Source organism: Elephas maximus, chromosome 20, assembly GCF_024166365.1.
Source record: "Elephas maximus indicus isolate mEleMax1 chromosome 20, mEleMax1 primary haplotype, whole genome shotgun sequence".
In the NCBI taxonomy this organism is placed as follows: domain Eukaryota; kingdom Metazoa; phylum Chordata; class Mammalia; order Proboscidea; family Elephantidae; genus Elephas; species Elephas maximus.
Window position 1 is genome coordinate 50503930 of NC_064838.1, and position 25619 is coordinate 50529548.

Genomic DNA, 25619 nt, shown 5'->3' on the forward strand with positions numbered 1-25619 from the left:
CTTTTGGGTGCCTTTCAACCTGAGGGGCTCATCTTCCGGCACTAGATCAGACAGTGTTCTATGCTGCTGGCACAGCTCCCAGCATCACGGCAACACACGAGGCCCCATAGTATGACAAACTGACAGATGAGCAGGGTATCTGTGACTATTTCCTTAAAATAGATTCCTAGAAGCAGTATTACCAAACGAACTTTGTAAATGACCTTGATAAAAAAAAAAATACCTACTGTCAAATTGTTTCTCAGAAATACTACACTAATTTATATTCCCATCAGAAATACAACATTGTCTGTTTTGCCACATCCTTATCTGAGTCGAGTATTTTTGTTTATAAAATAAAACATCTTTGCCATTTTAAACAGAAAAAAGAAGTTTTTTTTAATTTTTATTGGTATTTCTTTTATTATTAGTGAGGTTAGCATTTTTATATTAATGGCTATTTCTTTGTTCTATGGCCTATCTGTTTATATCTGTGTTTACTTTTTAAAATAATTGGGTATGTTAATGGTTTTCTTATTGATACATAACCCATTGCCATCGAGTCAATTCTGACTCATAGCAATCCTATAGGACAGAGTAGAGCTGCCCCATAGGGTTTCCAAGGAGTGGCTGGTGGATTGGAACTGCTGATGCTGAGTTCTTAACCACTGCGCCACCAAGACTCCATTGATTTGTAAAACCACCTTATATGTAGTAGAATTGGCCCTGTGGCATCTTTGTCATAACTAATCTCTTTAGTTTGTATTTTCATACAGCGTCTTTATATATCATGCTTTATAGTCAATATACATGTGGGTAAATTTCTCCCACATTACAATGCTTATCTTTTTTGAAATTTGCTTAGAATGTCTCACCTGATTATTTCTCCAAACGGATTTAAAATTTTTAAATTAAGAGCCAAGATAAAATGCTCTGGGGTTTGAAAAAAAACCTACAAAGTAGTTTGATGTGGGTCTTTCAAAACTCTATCCGAGCATCATTTCATCTGGCGCATTTCCTCAGTTGAAGGGACCACCTCCTTGGAGGCTTCTGCTCACCTTGGCACGTGGAAGGCCTTAAAGTCTGTGTGGTAGCAGGTCTCTCCCCAGTGGCTTTCATACCTCTAGAGCCCTGGTGGCACAGTAGCTAAGAGCTATGGCTGCTAACCAAAAGGTCAGCAGTTTAAATTCATCAGCTGCTCCTTAGAAACCCTATGGGGCAGTTCTACTCTGTCCTATAAGGTTACTGTGAGTTGGAATCAACTTGACTGCAATGGGTTTTAATGGATTGTCTGGCTCGGGAAGCTTTTACTGAGTGAAGGGATGGATAAATAAGTGGGTGGATGAGTCACATTTGGATGGATAAATAAACACATAAATTCATTGGTGAAACTTCCTTTTCTCCCTTTCAACCTTTGGCTTCCAAGGACCCTGTCTCTTCCTGCTTTCCCTATGAGGATAGATAGGAAAAGAGACTTACAGGGTTTCTATAATTTAGTTGTGTCCAAAGCTACTGCTGGTGACTTCAGAACATCTCAGAGCTCTAGACTTGCAGGGTCCCAGTGCTTTCAATTATCTCGAAGCATTGGCACAGGGCAAGCAAGTCCACCACCCATGAGAGGTCAGGACTGACGTGGTCCAGGAGGGTAAGGCAGAGCTGCAAGCCTGTGAGGATATAGCTGGAGGAAAGCTCTAGCCAAGGAAGTGCGCAATGGGCAAGGATGCATGGGCCGGGGTGACAGTGGAAAGCATCCTGAAAACATCCCACCTGCTTCCAGAAGGCACAGCATCAAATGTGGGGACACAATGGGAGCCCTACAGGCTCCCCTTGGGTAGCCACGACCCTTGTTCCTTTCTTGCCGTGCAAGTTTGTCTTCTCACTGTTCCTCAACTCTTACCACAGAAAGTGAGAATGGGAAATGAAAGCATCAGAAATAAATATTAGGCAACTTCAGAGCAAGCTAATCCTGCCATGTCCAAGTTCTTGCACCACATAGAAATGTCATTACACTGAAGTGTGAACTTAAAATCATGCTTACAATGAACTTACGATCATAACATAACTATTGTCTTAGTTACCTAGTATGGCTATAAGAAATACCACAACTGGATGGCTTTAATAAACAGAAACGTATTTTCTGACTGATTAGGAGGCTAGATGTTTGAATTCAGGGTGTCAGCTCTAGGGAAAGGCTTTCTGTATATATCAGCTGTGGGAGAAGGTCCTTGTCTCTTTTTAGCTTTTATTTCTTGGTTCATTGGAGATCTCATGTGACGTGACATCTATTTTCCCCCATCTCTGCTTCCTTGCTTAATTCTTGCTTAACCTGTTCTTTCATATCTCAAAAGAGATTGACTTGAGGCATACCGTACACTGATATTGCCTCATTAACATAACAAAGAAAACCCATTCCCAAATAGAAATATAACTACAGGTAAAGGCATTAAGGTTTACAACACATATTTTTGGGGAACACAATTCAATCCACAACAGCTATGAACTTACGATCAATTTTCCTTTTTCAAAATTTTATCCAAAGAATTTCATGGTAAAAGATATTCGGTGTACAGGAGGCTGATGTATCATTTAAAGTGACCGGTTGAGAGCAGGAACAAGCATAACAGGGAAGAAATGTAAAATCAGCTAACATCAGGGTTTTCTATTGCCTCTGCCAGTGGTGTCCCTACGGTTGATGTCACCTGGCGTGATAACTCATGATGTCACTCCCCCATGGACTTCCTCTGGTACCAGACCGTACAGAATCCTTAGTAAAGTTTTTTGTACTGATGTTACCCATAAATCATCATTCTCATATATCACTCCTTTAATTACTACTTCATTCTCAAAAAAGTTATGGATATAGGTTCACAAACGCTAATTACCACAATACTGGAGCTATAACACCAGAAAATTCGACAAAATCAGTGCTTATAAAGACACCGGTAGCAACGAAAACAACAGCGTGTGCTTGTAGTGTGTGCAGACAAAACTACGTGATCCGAAACATCACTGTAACTGGGTAATAATGACAGCTCTGGAGGAAGCACATTGTAAAGTTCACAAATTAAATTAGCATAGAGTTGTATGGAGCCTCGTAGGTACAGAGATACACATAAGCTGGGCTTATGAAAAATGTTTTTGTTGTTATAACTAACTACAGGGATACACTTATAAAAAATTCTAAATTTTTGCTGAAATGCCACACAAAAACTTTGTAGTCATTTTGGTGTCACTCCCTCTAACAGTGTCACCTGGTGGGGTTCGCGCCCCAGGCCCCATGCTCCCCTAGTGATACCACTGGCCTCTGCCAATACTGAATCCTCTAACTGTGGACAAATCCAAAGCTATTTAGTCTAGTTGGTACTTGCCAAGCTTCAGCTACTAGGATAATTTTTTTATTTTTGCTGTATCATCATAAAATACCACTATATAATTTACTTAAGCACTGTACTGAAAATCTAATATTTATGGTTTATTTTAATATTAATATTAATATTCATTTAATTATAGTATAAGTATTGAGTTATAATAATCACAATTACATGGTGCTATGTGCCAGGCAGTCTTCTAAGCTCTTTATATGTATTAACTCATTTAATTCTCATGACAACTCTATGAGGTAAGGACTCTCAGATCTCTATTTCAAACATAGAAGCAACGAGTCTCTGAGAAGTTAAGTAACTTACCATGGCCACACAACAGATTAAAGACCTAAATAAGTAAGGGAATACTATTATGTTAACAGAAGAAAATACAGGAAATGTACTTATGGGTGGGGAAGAAGCCCTTAAACTACATTTAAATAGCATAAAGCAAATACAAAATTTGATGAATTTTATTATACCAAAATTAAGGACTTTTATTTAACAAAGGTGTCTTAGATATACAGTGCTGCTATAACAGAAATACTACAAGTGGATGGCTTTAACAAAGAGATATTTATTCTTTCACAAAATAGGAGGCTAGAAGTCCGAATTCAGGTGCCAGCTCCAGAGGAAGGCTTCCTTCTTCTGTCAATTCTGGGGGAATGTTTTTGTGATCCATCTTCCCTGGTTGAGGAGCTTCTCAGCACAGGAACCCCGAGTCCAAAGGATGTGCTATTTTCCTGGCTCTTGTTTCTTGGTGGTATGAGGTTCCCCTGTCTCCCTCCCCCTTCTCTCTTTTATATCTCAAAAGAGACTGGCTTAAATTGTAGCTTAATCTTATAGATTGAGTCTACATAACTGCTGCTAATCCTATCTCATTAACATCATAGAAATAGGTTTTACAACATATAGGAAAATCACATCAGATGACAAAATTGTGGACAATTGCACAATACTGGGAATCATGACCTACCCAAGTTGTCAGATATTTTGGGGGGACACAATTCAATCCATGACAAAAGGATACCATATACAAAGTGAATATGTAGATGAGATAATGATAACAGTCATTTTTTCATGGAACACTAAACAGGCTAGTCTATATGCGTTTGCTAAGATAAATCATATCCTGGACCATGAAAGAAGTCTCAATAAAATTTAAATAACTCAAATTATATAAATCACAACAGAATTAAATTAGAAATCAATAACAGAAATATATCTGGAAAATTCACAAATATTTGGAAAAGAAATAATATGGCCAAAGAAGAAGTCAAAATGGAAATCAAAAATTATTTTGAACTAAATGAAAATGAAAACACAACATACAAAAATTTGTTGAATGCAGCAAAATCAGTCCTCAGAGGAAAATTTATAGCACTAGATGCTTACTTTAGGAAAGAAAAAAGGTCTTAAAGCAGTCACTACAGCTTTCACCTTCATAAAGTAGGAGGGTGGGAGGGAAGCAAATGAAACCCAAAATAAGCAGAAGAAAAAAGTCATAAAGACCAGTGTGGAAATCAACAGAGAAATATCAATGAAAACAAAATCTGCTTCTTTTGAAAAGATCAATAAAATCTTCACATTATACCTGTAATATGGGAGGAGGGAGGAAATGTGGATTATTTAAAAGGAATAAATAAAAAAAATTAAAGAAAAAGGGGGCTCTTTCCCTCCCCCTCATGCTAAGATTGTATGGAGCAGCTCCTATGCTGGAGTCTTGGCCAAGGGGCTGGGGGTACTCAAGTTATATGCAGTCTTGTGCCATTGGTGGCTGTGGGGCGCTAGGCTGGTATGTTCAGAAGAATCATCACTCATTGAGGGATTATGTCAAAAAACAAAACACATCGCCAATTATGGGAGCCAGGTTTCTCCTTAAAAGAGAAAGCAGTTTCAAATATGAAAAAAAGGAAGACTAGAAAGAACAAAGTTATGTAAGACTGGAGGTATTGGTGTGAACTCAAGGTAGATAGATAAATGATAGGTAGGTGGTTGGGTGGGTGGGAGGGGGGATGGGTAGGTAGGTAGACAGATAGATGCTAACACATATGTGTGTGTCTGTGTTTATACATACGTAGATATTCGTCCTAGCTCTGTCCGCAGAGAAGGCCCAGAAGCAATAATACCCCACCAGCAATGAGCACACCTAGCACCCACATCTTGGTTTCTAAATATCAGTGTCTGATGCAGGGAACCAGCCTACTTGGAGAAATGTCTGTTTCCATAGCTGGAACAGGGAAAATGCAAGATGTACTGGGAACTTCTTGTGACAAAGGAAGTGCTCCAAAAATGATGGGGGACATAGCAAAAGGACATAGAAGCCTGCTTGAAGGAGCTCCCACTGAACAAGTCTGGGACAATGTGTGTGTTAAAATAAATAACAATATTAGACAATCTCCAGTTGAATTAAAAAAAAGGAATCCTTATGTGAATACTGATAAATAAATGAATAAATAAATAAGGGAAGAAGAGAAATTTCTACTTTACAGTAGAATGCCAAATAACAACAGTAATTTATTTATAAGTACAAAAGGCTTTACAGAAGAGAAACCTGGCAGGCACCTTCTCAAGCAAAGGATAGAGGTCAACATCTCCAGTCATGGGGCAACCTGACTGCGTGTGCCTCCTGATATGATGCACTGAGACGGCAGCATACCCTCTGTGAAATTCCTGCCATGGTAACAAAACCTGAGTCTAATCATCTGGAAACATCAGGTAAACCATCTACCAGGTAACTGTAGTCTTCAAAAAAAGTCGAGGTCAAGAAAAACCCAAGGAACTGTTCATGACTGAAACTGAGATAAAGAGGTATGAGTAAAACTAGTGCTCCTGGATACCAGGACTATAAAGGACATCATTAACAAGGGGACAAAATTAGAACAAGGGCTGTAAATCTGATGGTGATTTTGTGCCAAGGTTAGTTTCCTGTTTTGGTTAAGTAAGAGAGTGTCCTTGTTGTTAAGAAAAATGTCTGAGGTGATAAAGGGTAATGAGACATCATATTTGCAAGCTACCCTCAAATAGTTCTGGAAAAAGTAGTGTCTGTCTTTATGTCTATGTCTATACTCATACCTATGCCCATACCCGTACCCATACCCATACCTATACTATACATACCTATATCTATTATTGTTGTTAGACCAAATCCGTTGCGATCCAGTCGATTCCAATGCACAGCTGCTGTCAAATCAGCCCCAGATTCATGCGACCCCAGGTACAATGGACTAAGATGATGTTTGGTCCTGTGCCATACCCATGATTGGTTGAGAATCTGACCATTGTTATCCATAGGGTTTTCATTCTCTGATTTTCAGAAGTAGATTGCCAAGCTTTTCTTCCTAGTTCATCTTAGTCTGGAAGCTCTGCTGTAATCTGTTCAGCATCATAGCAACATGCAAGCCTCCACTGAGGGATGCATGGTGGCTGTGCATGAGTGCATTGGTGGGGAATCACCCAGGTCTCCTTCATGGAAGGTAAGAACTCTACCATTGAACCACCACTGCCCCCATCTATAGCTACATCTACGTCTATGCCTATATCTATCACCTGGGTATTTCTATATCTATCAATATATGAAGAGATGAAGGGTGAAAGAGGGAGAGAAAATGACAGAGAGAATGAAGTTAGGGAAATGTGGTAAAATGTTGACAGTCAGGAAACCTGGATGGAGGGATCTGGGAGTTCTTTGTGCTATTCTGGCACCTCTTCTGTAAGTTTGCAATGGAAACAACAATTAGCAACAACAACAATGAGGGTGGAGGCGAGCCCCATGGACACAGGATCAGGGAGGGGAGGAGATAGCAGAGAAGGAGGCAGTCCAGAAGAACTGAAGATGTCTTGGGTAACTAAGGAAGGGTGATGGCAGGGAGCAGGTGTCAGGCTGATTATCTGATAAAGTTGGAGAAAGATGGTGTCATGGATTGAATTGTGTCCCCGCAAAATATGTGTCAACTTGGCTAGGCCATGATTCTCAGTATTGTGTGGTTGCCCTCCATTTTGTGATTGTAATTTTATGTTAAAGAGGATCAGGGTGGGGTTGTAACACTCTTGGAAACCTTGGTGGAGTAGTGGTCAAGAGCTATGGCCGCTAACCAAAAGGTCAGCAGTTCAAACTCACCAGGCGCTCCTTGGAAACCCTATGGGGCAGCTCTACTTTGTCCTATAGAATACCTATGAGTTGGAATCGACTTGATGGCAATGGGTTTACGGGTAATGCACTTACTAAGGTCACATTCCTGATCCAATGTAAAGGGAGTTTCCCTGGAGCGTGGCCTGTAACACATTTTATCTTACAAGAGATAAAAGGAAAGGGAAGTGAGCAGAGAGTTGTGGACCTCATACCATCAAGAAAGCAGTGCCGGGAGCAGAGCGCGTCCTTTGGACCCAGGGTCCTGCGCAGAGAAGCTTCTAGTCCAGGGGAAGATTGATGACAAAGACCTTCCTCCAGAGCTGTTACCAGTCCTCCAGATCTCACTTGGTGTGACACTGAGACATGAGTTGGGTGAAAGTAAGAGAAGAAAACTTTATTTAGTTTGCCAAGCAAAGGAGCACACCGAGATATGTGTCACCAAGATGGTTTCCCAATCAGCAGGCACAGGGGTTTATATGGGGAGGAAAACAGAGTGGGGGCTCTTCTTTAGAAGGTGTTCAGGAACGTGGTCCATCAGGATTGGTGGATAATTTCTATGACGATATTGTTGAAATTGAGTAGATGCAGTCACAATGGGGATGAGGATTTACAAGACAGCCACGGTGAAGGGGAAATGGTGGATTACCTCCTCTGGCTCCCCCTATTCCCCCACCCCCAGCGCAATTTCTGTGATATGTCGCTGGGTTTCCAGGGAGCGCCTGGCAGATGGAAGGAATACACAGAGTCATTATACCAAAAAGAATTAGTCAATATTCAACTATTTCAAGAGGAGGCATATGATCAGGAACCGATGGTACTGAAGGAAGAAGTCCAAGCTGCTCTGAAGGCATTAGCGAAAAACAAGGCTTCAGGAATTGATGGAATATCAATTGAGATGTTTCAACAAACAGATGCAGCACTGGAGGTGCTCACTCATCTATGCCAAGAAATATGAAAGAGAGCTTCCTGGCCAACTGACTGGAAGAGATCCATATTTATGCCTATTCCCAAGAAAGGTGATCCAACTGAATGCGGAAATTATAGATCAATACCATTAACATCACACGCAAGCAAAATTCTGCTGAAGATCATTCAAAAATGGCTGCAGCAGTATATTGACAGGAAACTGCCAGAAATTCAGGCTGGTTTCAGAAGAGGACGTGGAACCAGGGATATCATTGCTGATGTCAGATGGATCCTGGCTGAAAGCAGAGAATACCAGAAGGATGTTTACCCGTGTTTTATTGACTATGCAAAGGCATTCAACTGTGTGGATCATAACAAACTATGGATAACACTGGGAAGAATGGGAATTCCAGAACACTTAATTGTGCTCATGAGGAACCTGTACATAGATCAAGAGGCAGTTGTTTGGACAGAACAAGGGGATACTGATTGGTTTAAAGTCAGGAAAGGTGTGCCTCAGGGTTGTATTCTTTCACCATACCTATTTAATTTGTACGCTGAACAAATAATCCAAGAAGCTGGACTATATGAAGAAGAACGGGGCATCAGCATTGGAGGAAGACTCATTAACAACCTGCATTATGCAGATGACACAACCTTGCTTGCTGAAAGTGAAGAGGATTTGAAGCACTTATTGATGAAGATCAAAGACCACAGCCTTCAGTATGGATTACACCTCAACATAAAGAAAATAAAAATCCTCACAACTGGACCGATAAGCAACATCGTGATAAACGGAGAAAAGATTGAAGTTGTCAAGGATTTCATTTTACTTGGATCCACAATCAACGGCCATGGAAGCAGCAGTCAAGAAATCAAAAGACACATTGCGTTGGGCAAATCTGCTGCAAAGGACCTCTTCAAATTGTTGAAGAGCAAAGATGTCACCCTGAGGACTAAGGTGTGCCTGACCCAAGCCATGATATTTTCAATCTCATCATATGCATGTGAAAGCTGGACAATGAATAAGGAAGATTGAAGAAGAGTTGACACCTCAAGTGGTGTTGGCGAAGAATATTGAATATACCATGGACTGCCAAAAGAATGAACAAATCTGCCTTGGACGAAGTGTGGCCAGCATGCCCCTTAGAGGCAAGGATGGTGAGACTGCATCTTACATACTTTGGACATGTTGTCAGGAGGGATCAGTCCCTAGAGAAGGACATCGTGCTTGGCAGAGTATAGGGTCAGTGGAAAAGAGGAAGACCCTCAACAAGGTGGGTTGACACAGTGGCTGCAACAATGAGCTCAAGCATAACAATGATTGTAAGGATGGCACAGGACCGGACAGTGTTTTGTTCTGTTGTGCATAGGGTCACTATGAGTCAGAACCAACTGGACAGCACCTAACAACAACAGCAACATGTCCCTGGGAGGACAAGTTGAGGCTTTCTGCACATGCGCCATTGTTCTGCACCTGTACAGGTACCTCAGATTGTTTTTGTCCGGTATTTGCCCCAGCCCCTTATTTTTCGCTCTTGTGATTTCTCCTAGAACTAGAATGAGGAAGTCAGAATGTGTAGCTTAGCCCTACCCAGCTACTATCTACCAGCTACCTATTTCGTCTGCCCATCTCAGGGCCAACAGAGAAAGCCTTCTCCTGGAGGTGATGCCCTGAATTTGGACTTCTGGCCCACTAGGCTGTGAGAGAATAAACTTCTGTCTGTTAAAACCATCCACCTGTGGTATTTCTGTTTCAGCAGCACTAGATAACTAAGACAGATGGCCCCCTGTCTTAGTCGTCTAGTGCTACTATAACAGAAATACCAGACGTGGATAGCTTTTACAAAGAGAAGTTTATTTTCTTACAGTCCAGCAGGCTAGAAGTCCAATTTCAGGGCGTGAACTCCAGGCAATGGCTTTCTCTCTCTGTTGGCTCTGGGTGCATCAGTCTTCCTTTGGTCTGGAAGCATCTCAGCGCAGGAACTTCAGGTCCAAAGGACTCGCTCTCTCCTGGCACTGTTTTCTTGGTGGTATGAGGTCCCCAACTCTCTGCTAGCTTCCCTTTCCTTTTATCTCTTGAGGGATAAGAGGTGGTGCACGCCACACCCCAGGGAAACTCCCTTTACATTGGATCAGGAATGTGACCTGGTAAGGGTGTTGCAATCCCACCCTAATCCTCTCTAACATAAAATTACAATCACAAAATGGAGGACAACCACAGCCTGCTGGGAGTCATGGCCTAACCAAGTTAATACACACGTTTCTGGGGGGACATAATTCAATCCATGATGCTCCCTTTCCTTGCTTAATTTCATTTAATCCTCAGGACAGCCCCATGAGGCAGGTACTGGTCTATTCCTCATTTTATAGATAACAAAATCAGAGCCTCAGGATGTTATTCATTCAACCGGCATTTACCAGGTGCTTACTATGCGTCAGACTTTAGGAGTGATTATATACGTGTGTGCATTTGGAAAACAATCCTGGAAGGAAGAGCACTGAAATATTAACATTCTAATTAAAAACAACACCAGAACAGTGAGTACAGTTGGAGTCCATCTTTATTATAATCATAAATATTCATGGAGAAAAATATAAACGAGAAGAAAACACATCCCAAAGTGTGTAGTGGTTGTCTTTGGCTAGCAGAATTCTGGGTGATTTTGCTGTTTGTTTGTTTCCTTTTGTGTTTTCAAGCTTTTTTAGAAACAATTTTTGCTATTAGGAAAAAGATTTTTAAAGAAGTATATATCTGAGGGAAAAGGAAATGAAGACACGATAAATAGGAGATCCTTTGTGAGAGATGAAGCGTTGAGGACATTCCAGAACTGACTAGATGGCAATGGGTTTTTAGTTCTTCAAGCTAGTTTGAATTAAAGACCATCTCAGCTTCTTACATCAAGACAGAGAGCCTCCACTCCACCTGCCTGCAAGGGTAGTTATCTTCCTTCTAGACATGTTCCTTCTTCCCAGCCCCTTTCAGGTTACACCACAGGCTGTTGACCTGCTGGTGGCTCCAGTGTGGAAGCCAAACTCTGATCCCTGAAACCAGAAGAACAGCAACCGTGCCTCTATTTGCCTGTTACTAAATTCTACCCTAATGCCATCATCCATCTTACAAGGAAGGGAGATTCTGGAAGAATATTCAGAAAGAAAAAATGGTAATTGGAAATGATGAGTCCCTCCCCTCTATGGTTATTTCGAGAAGCACAACATGTTATATGTTTGTGGTTCGTGTTTAGCCCACTGCATGAATTGTTTGGTTGTAGCGACTATAAAAATTCTAAGTGCTTTAATCTTAGTTCCACTTCCAACAAGAGTTCTCCAGTCTTATTTTCCATTAGGTTCCAAGTTCTTCTGTCATGACTTCTATATTCCCCAGAGTTTCCAAGAGCCTAAACCCTGCAGTGGGGGCAGAGGTTGGGGGGTTTGGGTGGATGGGTAAGGGGCTACTGCTGGCTACAGATTGGCTCTGGGACTCAGAGTGGAGTCAACAGTGGAAGTCACTGTTTTCAAGTTCACTGGGGTGGGGCTGAGGGAGTGTTGCATAGGCTTTGTTGAGAAATGTTAGTGTGTACAGATCTGAAATCTTATTTGGTCCCTAGCCCTTGGCTCACACTCTTTGTCCTAGTCTTCTGGCATGTCTCATCTTGCTTATTCATCTCCCTTCTACTTGGGAAAAGTTCATGGAAAAGACCCAACCAAGCCCCAGAGGTGATTTAGTCTAGACAACATTGAAGCTCCCTCTCAATCCCAAGAGGCTGCAAATCCATGCTGGTATCAGGGGTCAGATACTTGGCTGCGAGAGCAATGTTGCCTCCTTTCCCAGCTGGCATGGCTGCAGACCACTCTTGCTGGGTCACCTCCAGGGGGCTGAGTCAGAACCCCATAGAAAGCTCATGCTCCCCTGTGGAGGGAGACAGAGAGCTGGCCCTCTCCAATCTCTCCGTGGCAAGGAAGGGAAGCCATTTAGCCAGATGCACCTCAATGAGCCTGCGGAACAACTGGCGGAGGTACTTCCGGAACCTCTCCCCAATGAAGACGTAGATGATGGGATTGAGGCAGCAGTGCGTGAAGGCAATCACCTCTGTCACTTGTATGGCCAGGTCCAGCTGTTTGCTCTGTTCACACTCATTGGAGAAAAGAGAGTCCTGGAAAGCAGAGACTAACACAGCCAGATTGTAGGGGGTCCAGAAGAGAAAGAAGATGATCATGATGACAAAAATCAGACGGACAGCTTTGGCCTTCTTCTCGTTTGGTCGTCTGAGCAGAATCTTTATAATCCCTGTGTAGCAGACAATCATGACCAACAGAGGCAAGACCAGCCCCAAGATGTTCAGTTTCAGAGCCTGGAACTGTTTCCACCTTTTTAGGCTTTCATAAGGGAAGAAAAGGCTACAGGTGTAATGACTGACCTCCCATTGGGTCTTGGAAAATTGCCAGCCTGGGATGGATGCCAAGATGGCCAGGGCCCAGGAGACAATGCTGCTTATGATACCAAAGGTGATGGTCCGGGCCCGCAGGGCAAACACAGCGTGGACGATGGCCAGGTACCTGTCGAATGTCAGCAGGATGATGAAAAAGATCTCGCTGTACAAGCCTGTGTAATAAAACCCTGAGAGGAATTTGCACATGACATCACCAAAAACCCAGTTATCCTTCAGTTTATAGTCAATCCAGAAGGGCAGCGTGAAAAGGAAGAGCAGATCAGAAATGGCCAGGTTGAGGAGGTAGATGCTGGTCATGCTTCTGAGCCTCTTGTATTGCATGAGGACCAAGACCACCAGGATGTTGCCGACCAGGCCAATGACAAACACCAAGGAGTACAAAGGGGGAAGCAGTTGGGCCCCAAAGGCCCTCACCTCCCTTTTCTGACACGGGGTTGAACCTCCATAGTCGTATTCTGTGGTCATGTCATAGGCCTCTGGGGTGGTTGTTATTTCCATCTTGGCCTCTCCTATGGGTCAAGGAAAATTGTTTCTGGGTTTATTTGACTGTTAAAGGCAGTGAGGTCTGGACAACAAAGACAAGGCAGTGGTTACATTTCTTCAACCACTTGACAAATGCTTATCGACACTTCTGGTGTACCATGCCCTGGGGACACGATGGGGAGCAAGGGAGATTTAGGTCCTCTCTGCTTTGTGTAATCTATAGTCACATAAGAGGTGCTGGTTATAACCAAGTGAGTGCACAAATCATTAATTTAATGACTTTGGCAATGAGTGTGGTGAAGAACAAGTTCAGTGTGTGGAGATCTTACCATGCTATTCACGCTAATGCTTCCTAAGCACTTCCCGTGGGCTAGGCATTGAACTTAGCATTAAAGACCTGTGAGGAGGTGCCATTATTGTTCCTCACTGTAGAGGTGATGACACAAAGCTTCAGAGTAGTTATAAGACTTGCCCAAGGACACACAGCTCATGAGACTAAGAGCTATAGCTCAAACCCAGGCATGTATTACTCTCAAGCCCATTCCTGAAACCACTGAGCTTTCCTGCCTCTGATCATGGAGTGATGACTTTGCACCGTGAGTCCACAAAAGGATGTTCAGAAGTAAATGGTTTTGGCTGAGAGTCAAAAACCACTGGATAGCTTGCCTTTATAGGATTTTCCCTTTTTTTTTTCTTTCTCTGCTTTTTAGCACACTGTTTCAATCCTTTCCAATCCACCTACTAAAGACCTCTTCCCAAAGAGAAAATGGACTTTGATGTAACTTAGCAACTGTGTGACCTTGGACAATTTTCTCAACCTTTCTGAGCCTCATCTGTATTGTGGGGAAGTGATGCTTATCTTGTAGGGCTACTGTGATGTAAGGTATGCGAAACACACCCCCTGGCGCTTAGCAGATTCTCAGTAATATCAGAACACTTCTTTCCCTGCAGTGGCCCTTTTCTAGGTCTGTCACCACCAGGATGTCCCAGGCTCCAGTCCTAATCTGGCCAGTATCCCCCATACCCTAGACTGTACCTGCCAGGCCTCTCTTCTAAGTAGCTAATCTAGAAAGTGAATTTTGCTTGACAATGAGGGACAATGACAGTCTCTTCAACGTGAACTTCACTTTGAAATTTTCAGTATGCTGCCAGCAACCTGAATGGATTTGAGCCAAATATCAGCCAGATAGAGTAAGTGACACTGCATCATAATGGCCATCTTGAGCCTGGGTCCCCAGTGCTCTTCCTTCTACACTGCTAAATGAGTTTCCTGATCACAAAATTCACGTTTCTGCAGTGGCCATTGGAAATTAAAGCACACGGGGTGGAGGGGTGGGAGGGGCGGTGTGTAGGGCACACTGGCAGCTGGAAGGAGGGTCGTATTAGGGTGGGGAGTAAGGGATTTTCACTTCCCCTCAAATCCATTTCTATGGTTCACTCCTTCCGGGCTGGTAGTCACTAACAAAGCTGTGTTGGCAGTTTCCAATTTCTGCTGCCAGTGCCAGTGCTAAAGGCAGGCAGCTTGGTTCCGCAGTCAGCATGTTTGGGGGACTGGCAGGTTTACAGTGGAAGCAGCAACCAGCTTGGGAAGCACAGAGAGCAACTGGTGCAAGGCTGACCCTATGAGCCCAGTTTCTAGGAAATTTTCATTAAGGCAAAGGCACGTCAAGCCAGCATCCTCAGGTTCCATTTTGAGTCGCCTCCTCACCTTCAAACCTCAACCCCATTGGCTGTTTCCTCAACTTCTCAGGGTACTCTGATCCTAAAGTGAGATGGAGTAGAAAACAAAGGACCATGTTGCCACCCAATCTGCCAGTCCTGTGATAGTCTGCTGCAAAAGTCTGACCCCAAGGTCCTTGTGCAATAGTTAACTGTAGTCCCGGAGCCTGAAAACTTCCAGTGCCGGCATCTGCCATCCTGATCATTGGTGAAGTTTTTGAGCAGAGAAAGGGTGGTGGGTGATTGTAAAAGGATCCAGGCCCAGTGACGTGCTGGAGCTGGTTCATGAGAGCCGATTGTGTGCATCTCTTTCCAACTCCACATTCAGTATGTTGGTAGCTTGGAATCAACTATGATGGGAGTATTTACACCATGGTAATCGGCAAGTGCTACAAATAAGGTCCGTTATTTTCAGGAGAGCCAGGTCTTAAACATTTACCAGCACATTACTGCCCACGCCTCACAGTCTGAATAGCTCAGAGCGATCCTGCTACTCGGGGTGGGAACTGAAGAGATCGGGGGTGGCATACAGCCTGGTGGTAGGTTATGCAAACTTCTGGGAGCTTCCAATTCTTCTATGGACTCTCCAAAGCCCTCTATGGAGGCATAGTTGAAGTAGGCACCTCCAAGTGGCCTCCATGTCCCTGTATCTGTCATGAGTTTCTCCCTACTTGACACAATTCCTGGTGACTGAATTCAGAACTAAATTCTGACTTGCCTCTTTGTTACTAGAATAGAATGAATGTGTCCCAAGAAGCCATCTGGCCAGCTCCCCGCCTTTGGATGAATAAAATCCTACCTCCTCCAAAGACATTTAGCACTCTTAGTTTTGAAAATCCTTGGTTCTACTTTTTTAAGAATTCAGTATCAAATCATTCTTGCATCTGGAAATTTCTTCCTAATTAATACTTCCTTCTTGTTACAAATTCTTCTTATACAATGTTCGATTTTCTTTTCCATAGGGAAATTTGGCAAGCAATTTCCTCTTGAATTGCTTTCCACGGAAAATATCTCTTATCCACTAATACTGGGCTGACTGTCCTTAATCAGTCACCAAGAACCAAACATCTAAGAAGGCTTACTGTTTAGCAAAAAACCACTTCACATATCTGAACGCTCAGTCTCTACCCACTCTTGGTATTGTTGTACAGAAATGATTCCCTTAAAGATGCATCAATGAGTTACTTAGTCACTTACCTGCTCTCGAAGAATTCACCACCTTCAGGGAGATAGACAGGTAAACAAATAATATCCTACAAAGTGAGAGGACTGCAGTCCCGCCAGCTGCATGCACGTCTTTAAAGGAGATTGCACTAAACAATAACTGACAAGACAGAAAATAGATAAGTACCACTTACTCTGGTTTCAAGGGATTTTGTCCACGAAGTTTTTGTTTCTAAGGCTTAAAAGAGTTTAAGAATTTGAAGTTCAAGACCCTGACCGAGTAGGAAATACTTGGCTTCCTGTGTGACGATAGAGATTGGACTCCGGGTTTCACGGCTTTCAAAATGATAAGAATAAAGTGAAGTTCTTCTTTTTGTATGGTTGGGTGCCCATGAACTGCCACAATACCCACCAGTGGTCAGTTCCTGGAGGCCAAGTTTGCTACAATAATTTTCCTTGCTTGCTCCACTGCACTGCCAGCCCTCTCCCTGGTAGCTCTGCCTTAAGGGAATTCGATAGGGTGGGGTTGGGTGGAGTTGGGTGGGGTAAGGTGGGTGAGATGAGCTGTTCCCAGAAGATGTGGAGCAATCCAAGGCTGGGGATGTGAAGGGCGGGGCATAGAGTTCTTGTGGTCAGCTGGCAGCCTTTTTTTTTTTTTGCAAATGGAAGGATTTAAACAGGAACCCTGAGTCCTGTTCCTCAAAATAGGTCCAGCTGATGTGAGGACAGAGAAAAGTGGCACTTCTCTTTGGTGCCCCCTACACCTCCACCTCTGACTGCCCATTGTCCCTGCCTCTCTGTTCTCCAGGACCTCCACCCCCAAAACCACACAGTGGTGTCACCTCAAGGAACCTTTAGCCGTTGGTTGGGTTTAGGTCTTCCTTTTCTGTCTCCTCTCCACATTATACAATGATTACACTTAGGCTTCTCAGTTATGACATGAGCTCACCTATCTAAGGCTTGGTTCTCCTGTCAAATTGAGAATCCTGAATACTTATGCTTGTGGGAGGATGTGTGACGCCAACCTGTGCATGAAAAACATTGCAGGGTACCCGACACAAGAAAATTACATGCTCTTTTTGGGTTCTATTGTGAATTAAATCGTGTCCCCCAAAATATGTGGTATAAATCCTAACCTCTATGCCTGTGGTTATAATCCCATTTGAAAATGAGTTCTCTGTTATGTTACTGAGGCAGGATTAGTGTAAGGTGTGTCTTGAGTCAATCTCTTACAAAACTTAAAAGGAGCAGATTAGGGAAGCAGAGACAGGGGAAGAGAGATGCCAAGCCACGTGAAGATTGCCCAGGTGTAGAAGTCCAAAGAGACAACGACATTCTTCCAGATCCGACAGAGATAAAAAGCCTTCCCCTAGAGCCAGCATGCTAAATTCCGACTTTTATCCTTCTAAACTGTGAAATTAAATTTCTGTATGTTAAAGCCACCACTTGTGGTCTTTCTGTTATAGCAGCACTAGGTAACTAAGACCAGTCCTGTAGAGTCAGTTCCAACTCATCAACTCATAGGCACCCCATGTGACAGAGCAGAACTGCCTCGTAGGGTTTTCTTGGCTGTAATCCCACACTCAGTTCCCCCATGGCCTTTCAAGGGTGGGAGGCAACTTCCTTGGTGCGCACACACATACACAAACACACACTATCCTACTGCAGCATATATATAAAATGGAGGAGAGTGGAGAAAGACAAGAAGGAAACCAGGAAAGAAGGATGACCTGGCCCCCGTCCATTTCTCTCTGGGGTCCTGGACTCATTTCACTAAAAGCCTCCAGTGTGCACTTAAGTCTGCCGTTTGTCTTTGACCCAGTGTGCCTCTTCCTTAGGGTGAAGGGGTAGGGGTGGGAAGGTGTGATCACGCCAGAGAGGCTGGAATGGAAGCTCAAAACAGGGCTGCACCTGCCCCAGGATAGCCTTTCACCCAGCCCTGGCCAAGGCAGGGAAAGAGATGTCAGGTCTCCTGCCAGAGGTGGGCTCAGATGGCTGCACCTGGAACACCAGAGAGCCCCTTGGCTGGGTTTTCCTTTGGATCCACCTCATACACAATTGCTGGGCCTAACTTCCTGCCATGTACTCTCCCCAAATCAGTGGAGTGGGGGACTGTGGATTCAGGGGCCTTTGGGAAAACAGTCCAGGGAAACAATCACCAGGTTATCACATCTACAAGGGTGATAGGCCTACAAGGTTCTAGGCCTAGATGATTACAATTTAAGGCTGAGAAGAGGTGGTTCCCAGGGGTGGGAGGAGATAAGGCCTAAAATAGTGCTTCTTCAATTTGGCTGCACATAGAATCACCTGGGAAGCTTTAAAAAAATACCACTGCCCGACCCCAGACAATCTGATTTACTCAGCCTGTGGTGCAGCCCGGGCCTCGGAATTCTAATATGCCCCAAATTTTGAGAAACTGGAACCACTGGCCTAGGCAGTAGTTCTTAAACTTTAACATGCATCAAAATCTCCCCCACCAGAAAACCGAGCCAATTGCAATTCATAGCAACCCCATATGCTGTAGAGGGAACTGTGCTCCATAGGGTTTTTGTGGCTGTAACTTTCTGTAAGTAGATTACCAGGCCTTGCCTCTGAGTGAGTTTGAACTGCCAACCTTTACAGTTAGTAGCCCAAGGCTTAACTTTCATGACCCTTGGGATATATAGTGTACCGCCCGCTTTTTCTGGCCGTCGGGTTCTTTGGTAGTATACTTTTACCACTGCCAAGTATTTGCTGTCCTCCAGTGGGGACTTGCATAACAGTGAAAAGTGAAAGAAACGTTAGTTGAAGCAAAATAGCTGGGGTATGAGGCTTGCAAGCAAGGTGGTACAACCAGGCAGTGTGATTGGGTAAAAATTTTGTCTCTTTTGGCTTTTGTACCCCTGAATATGCCTTGTAAACATATTTTGGAGCCCTGGTGGTACAGTGGTTAAGAGCTCGGCTGCTAACTGAAAGGTCAGTGGTTCAAATCCACCAGCCACTCCTTGGAAACCCTGTAGGGCAGTTCTACTCTGCCCTTTTGGGTCACTATGTGTTGGAATCGACACAATGACAACTGGTACAATTGGTATGTGGTAGAGAGGCCTAGTGGGTTTGGTTTTGGGTTTTTTTGTGTCCTATTTGGGAAACCAGAGATTTCCCATGTAACCTAATGGAAGGCACCATGAAATACATCAACAACCAAGGGCCAAAGGTATAGGTGAAAACAGGTTTTGAGAACCTGTGGTAACCATGTAGTACCAGACAATATTTGTCAAAATCCATGTTACCAACTAAAAATTTAAACATTCTCCATGACTCAGCATGCTTCCATTAATTAAAAAACACATGGTATCAAAAAAAAAAAAAAAAAATCAAAGCAGAAAACAACTGGGTGTTGAAAGGGTTACCTGGGCCAACCAGGGACCCCGCCCTTACTGGAGGGCTTGTTAAAACAGAGACTGCAGGGCCTCACTTCCCTTAATTTAGTAGATTTGGGAAGGGGGATTGAGAATTTGCATTCCTTTTTTTAATAAGTTTTAAGAGCCACTGCTCTGGAAGAATTCCCTCAGATATAATGTTTTCTTTTTTAAGTACAAAAAAATACAAAGTGAGAAGTAAGTCTTCATATTCCTGACCTCTATTTCACCTGTTCCTCTTCCCAGAAGGAGCAACAGGCACTGGTATCTTGTGTCACTTTATATGCACACACACATATACATATACACTCTTGTATACACAATCTCACACAAACACATGTGCGTGTACACACATGTTCCTTTTTTTACACAGATGGGTGTATACGCTACACAATGTTTTACATCTTGCTTTGCCTATGAGTCGGAATCGACTCGACAGCAGTGGGTTTGGTTTTCGGCTTTTGGTTTGCCACTGAAGAGCTTACAGGGAGATTGTTCTCTATCAGCCCACTGGAATGGGCATTGGGCAGTGTCCCCCATCTCCCACTGTGGTGGGAGCAGATAGAAGTATTTGTAAGGTGTAAACCCAAAGATTCTAACCTTGAGTCTAAGACTCTGATTCCTTAATTTTTTATCCCCTATTTTTTACTGTGTCAACCCCTGGCCTGCTGGCCCTTCTTCTTCTACCTCCCACACTTCTCTTAGTATCCTATCTTGGCATCCTATCTTGACCTTGCCCTGTTTCTGCTTCCTCTTTCCTGATTCAGTCTCAACATCCCTTATGTCCTGATTTAGCTTAGACGGTCAGGGGCCAGGTAAGGTGGCTGCTTGGAGCCTGGTTGTCACAGAGGCAAACCTTTCAGGTTCAACTGCTACCTGAGCAGGTAAATTCCCAAGAGTGGGGATGATCTCATGACCTTGGAGACCTCTCTGTGGCCGAATCCTGGGACACAATATCTAGCAATATGGCAAAAGAGGCTGCTTCTGAGCCCAGGCCATTTTCGGGACACAGAAGCCAGATTGGTGAGGTATTCAAGCATCCCACAGATGGACAAGAAGGGTTGTGGGAAACACAGAGGCTCTGAGACAGTAGCCCCAGTCAACACTACCTCACTCCATGCCACCCTCATTCTACCCCACCTTACCCTCCTACCCTTGTTTAGTGGTAGAATTCTCGCTTTCCATGTGGGAGACCTGGGCTGGATTCCCGACCGACGCACCTCATGTGTACCAAGGCACCACGAGTCTCTCAGTGAACGCTTCTGTGTTGCTATGATGCTGAACAGGTTTCAGCAGAACTTCCAGACTAAGGCAGATTAGGAAGAAAGGCCTGGAGATCTACTTCCCAAAAAGTCAGCCAATGAAAAACGTATGAATCACAATTGTCTGATCCTGTTGTACATGAGGTCGCCATGAGTTGAGGTGGAACTTGATGGCAGCTAAAAACAATAACAACAACCTGCCTACACAATTCCTCCCACCTTATCTAATTTTCTTCCACAGCCTCTCTTTCTACTCTATACACTCCCTTGCTCCATATTTCTTCTATCCAGGTGCTCATCTTTCCTCCCTAAGCCCTCCCTCTTTTTTTTTTTTTTTTTGGCTTTAATAAACAGAAATGTATTTTCTCACAGTTTCGGAGGCTAGAAGTCTGAATTCAGGGTGCCAGCTCTAGGGGAAGGCTTTCTGTCTTTGTCAGATCTGGGGGAATGTCCTTGTCTCTTTAAGCTTCTGCTCCTGGGTGATCTTCATGTGGCTTGGCATCTCTCTTCCCCACCTCTGCTTAGCCCTCTCTCTCTTTGTGCCTGCTGGTCCCCTGGCCTTTCCCAGGCTCTCTCTTGCCCTCCAGCATTCTATAAACCCCAACTTGACAAAACAAGGCGGAAGCACCATTGTGGTGGGATACATCCCGAAATGAAAGAGGATATTGGGCAAATCATGTCAGATCCCTCTCACCCTGCAAGGCTTATCTAAGAGACCTCCTCCCTCAAGAAGCCTTCCCGATCCTTTGCCACAGGAAGTCATCAAGGAGAGGCAGATGATGTAGCACCGAGGGTTTTAAGGCTTTTTTTTTTTTTTGAGGTGGAAGGTTGAGGGAAAATCTCTTTGTTTAGGGTTGGACACTTTGACAAAATATAACAAGGCAACTAACTCAAAAATAGTTCAAAAAATAAGAAACCATTACTTTCTCACAAATCTAGATATTAACTTTCGGTTGTTATCACTCTCTCTAACATTGTCCTGTAATATATCATGATGATTTCACTATCCACATATGTTTTTATTAGTCGTTGTGGTAAAACAAACAACCCCAAAACTTAGGGGCTCGAAACCACAAAGGCTATTTCTCATGGCTCTGCGGGCTGGCAGGGCAGTCCAAGATGGTCTCATTCCTAGGCCTGGCAGTGGTGCTGGCTGTGGGTGGGGGGCCTCACTTCTCTTCCCTATGGCCTCTTGTTCTCCAGTGGGCTAGCCTGGCTTCCTTGCATAGCAGTCTCAGGCCAGCATTACAAAAGTGGAAGCTGTACAGCGTCTTGAGGCATAGCCTCAGAAGTCACATAGTGTCACTTCAGCTGCATTCTGTTGGTCAAAGCCAGTCACCAGGCTAGGCTAGATTCAAGAAGTTGGGAAATAGAGGAACCTACCCTTTCAGGAGGAGCTATCAAGTCACATGGCAAAGGGCTGTGCATACCAGGCTGGGAGGGATTCGAGGTCATATTTTACCCTCTATCCCAATGAACAAGATCCCTCCAGCACCCTAGCCAACGAATTCCTTGAATTCCTCTCCCCGAGTGGTCTTGTCTTCCTCATACCTCAGCCACTCAGTCCTATGATCCTAACTCCTGGATTGTACCCTCATCAATATCTGTAGCCTTTCACAACCTCAGTTCCAGACATCCAGCCTCTGACCACATCTACTACCTTTACTGCTCACATCCTGTAACACCTCAGCTCCAGCAGTTCTTTGACCCCAGTGGGACCTACAGTCTGTCGATATTTCAATTTTTACCGACACTCAGCCCCTTCGTGTCCTGAGTTTCCGCCACCTTAAAGTCTATGGTCCATCATTACAGTCCTTTCCTTGCATACACCCTCAACTCCTTTGTTCTTTTCTGATCTTGTTGAGTCCACTTGGCAAGATCCCAATCCTGGTTAGATCTTACTCCCCACCTACTTGGTGCTTATACTAGTGCAGCTGAATACGGCTGGAGAAAAACCATGCCGACTAGGACCATTTTAAATTAATGACAAACCAAAAACAAAACCATCAAGTCGATTCTGACTCATAGCGACCCTATAGGACACAGTAGAACTGCCCCATAGGATTTCCAGCGCTGTGAATCTTTATAGAAGCAGACTGCCACATCTTTCTCCTACAGAGCAGCTGGTGAGTTTGAACCACTGACCTTTCGGTTAGCAGCCCAGTGCTTAACCACTGCACTACCAGGGCTCTTTAAATTAACGATAGCCATATTCAAAAATTCCTTCATGCCCAGCCATCAACCGCATTTGCCTCTATTAGATATTATTTCACATCTTCTGCTTTTTCCTTAAAATGTCCTGGCGGCTTAGTGGTCAAAGACTTGGCTGCTAACCAAAATGTTGGTGGTTTGAACTTACCAGTCACTCCGAAAGAGAAAGATGTGGCTATCTGCTTCCATAAAAATGAAAGCCTTGGAAACCCTATGGGTTATTCTGTCCTATAGGGCAATATGAGTCGGAAGTGACTTGATGGCAACTGTTATTCTTTTTTTTGGTTTTGATTGCTTTTTCCGTAAACTTCTAACACCACCTCTCTCACCCTCATTCTTGACCTTGTTGATGACCTTGTTCCCTATTTCACCAAGAAAATAGAAGCTGTCAGAAGACTTTGTACAAGCTCCCACCTCTACCTCTAGCCACCTATCCTTTTCTGGGCCCTCTACTCTGTTCCCTTCTGTTACATGGATGGACTCTCCACACTCCTGTCTAAATCTAACCCTTCCACTTGGCACAGACTCCCAGCCATTCTCACCCACTCAAGGACATTATTCAAGCAAATTTTTTTTTTTTTTTGGTATCATCAGTTTTTCCTGCTCTACTGGATTATTCCCATCAACATACACTCATGCCATGACTTCTCCCATCTTAAACAATCAATTCTTCCTTGATTTCACGCCCATCTCCAGTCACTGCTCCATTTTTCCACTCCTCTTTACAATAAAACTGTCTCCATCTCCACTTCTCTCATTCTTTCCTGGGCCCACTCCACTGAAATTGCTCTTGCCAAGGTCACCAGTGACCTCCATGTGGTTAAATCCAATGATCAATTCACAGGCCTCATTAAACTTGACAACTCAGCACATTTGACACCATTATCATTCCTTCTTCCTTGACATGTTCTCTTCACATGTGTAGAACACCACACCCACTCCTGGTTTTTCTCTTATTTCTCCTTCTCAGTTTTCATTCCTGGTTCCAGCTCAATGCCTCAACCTCTTTGCATTCTCTAAGGCTCGGTCCCTGAACTTCTTCTCTTTCCTATCTATACTTACTCTTTTGGTGGCATCATTTACTCCCATGGCTCCAATTTTCATATTCGTGCTGAAGATGCCCAAATACACATCTCTAGCCCTATTCTCCTCCCTAAACTCCAGACTCACACACAATAGTCTGCTCAATGTCTTCACTTGGGTTTCTAAAAAGCAACTCAACTCATACTCCTGATCTTTCCCCCAAACTTTTCTTGTCCTCATCATTCTCACCTAGAGGTAAATGGCAACTCTATCCTTTTCACTTGCATGTGAAAGCTGGACAATGAATAAGGAAGACAGAAGAATAATTGATGCCTTTGAATTGTGGTGCTGGCGAAGAATATTGAATATACCATGGACTGCCAAAAGAACAAACAAATCTGTCTTAGAAGAAGTACAACCAGGATGCTACTTAGAAGCAAGGATGGTGAGGCTGCGTCTTACTACTTTGGATATGTTGTCAGGAGGGATCAGTCCCTGGAGAAGGACATCATGCTTGGCAGAGTCAGCGGTCAGCAGAAAAGAGGAAGACCCTCAACGAGGTGGATTGACACAGTGGCTGCAACAATGAGCTCAAGCATAACAACGATTGTAAAGATGGCGCAGGACCGGGCAGTGTTTCGTTCTGTTGTGCATAGGGTCGCTATGAGTCGGAACCGACTCGACGGCACCTAACAACAACAACAGCAAATCCTTTTCGCTGCTCCTACCAAAACCTTGTGGTGATACTTGGTTCGACTCTTTCAAACCCCACATGGAATCCATCTGCAAAGTCTATTGGATCTCTCTTCAAAATGTATGAAGAATCCACCCCTTTCTCACTATGTCCACTGCCCCAACTTTGGCCCAAGCCACTTAAGATGAAATGAGGTCAACATGAGTCAGAATTGACTTAAGGGCAACTGATTTACTACCTGTTGAAATCATCCTTCATAAAAACACAGTGTGTAAAACCGATAAAAGTGGAGCTGTTCCAGCTAAGGTGAGAGGGGGGACCCTTTCTCATTCAGGCCCTTCTCTTTGCCCCCAACCTGCCCCCCTCTCTGTTGTAGCCTTTGAGATATTCTCCAGAGTATGAATTACAGAAAGCTTACTTTTGGGGTTGTAAAAGACAGAAAAGTTACGAGGTATGGAAGAAAGAGAAGTCCCATGGAGATACTGGTGGCCAGAGATAGTTTCAGTCTCAGCCAAACTCTGGCAGGAAAGGCACCTACAGCCCACAGTGTGCACCAGCTGGCAGGCACCTGGTGGCACCGAGGACAAGAATGGGCACAGCCAGGGGTCAGATCTGTAGCAGCAACACATGAAAAGTGGGATGAGGGTGCCTGCTCTAAACATGGGGCAGCCTTGGACGTTGCCTTTCTGTGAGAAAACAGTCACTTAAGAGATGGCTTCTTTGCAGTGAGACCACGAGGCAGCCCCTCCTCTTGCCTCTCTAGCAAGCAGAGGACAATGGACATGGCAGGGCAGAGTCTGGGTGAAACCGGAAAAGCACTTTCTTGCAGTTCTTC

General features: G+C 43.9%; 2 protein-coding genes across 4 annotated transcripts in view; one reads left to right on the forward strand and one right to left on the reverse strand.

Annotated features, from left to right (window-relative positions):
• The window catches only part of CCR3 (C-C motif chemokine receptor 3), a 179526-nt gene that overhangs the window by 107923 nt on the left and 45984 nt on the right, over nt 1-25619 (forward strand). The gene's annotated exons all lie outside the window — the stretch shown is intronic.
• LOC126064140 (C-C chemokine receptor type 1-like) lies at nt 10926-16690 on the reverse strand. Of its 2 annotated transcripts, none has more exons than XM_049862829.1 (2): nt 16391-16690; nt 10926-13339 (listed from the first exon to the last, which is right to left on the reverse strand). In XM_049862829.1, the coding sequence occupies exon 2, from the start codon at nt 13326-13328 to the stop codon at nt 12261-12263; it is 1068 nt and encodes a 355-aa protein (XP_049718786.1). In that variant the 5' UTR covers nt 13329-13339; nt 16391-16690; the 3' UTR covers nt 10926-12260. The 2 variants fall into 2 exon arrangements, with proteins under 2 accessions (XP_049718786.1, XP_049718787.1); XM_049862830.1 differs by lacking the exon at nt 16391-16690 and adding an exon at nt 16230-16380.

Coding starts and splice junctions, on each gene's coding strand:
- LOC126064140 (XM_049862829.1), bottom strand. CDS start 13,328: ATGGAAATAACAACCACCCCAGAGGCCTATGACATGACCACAGAATAC.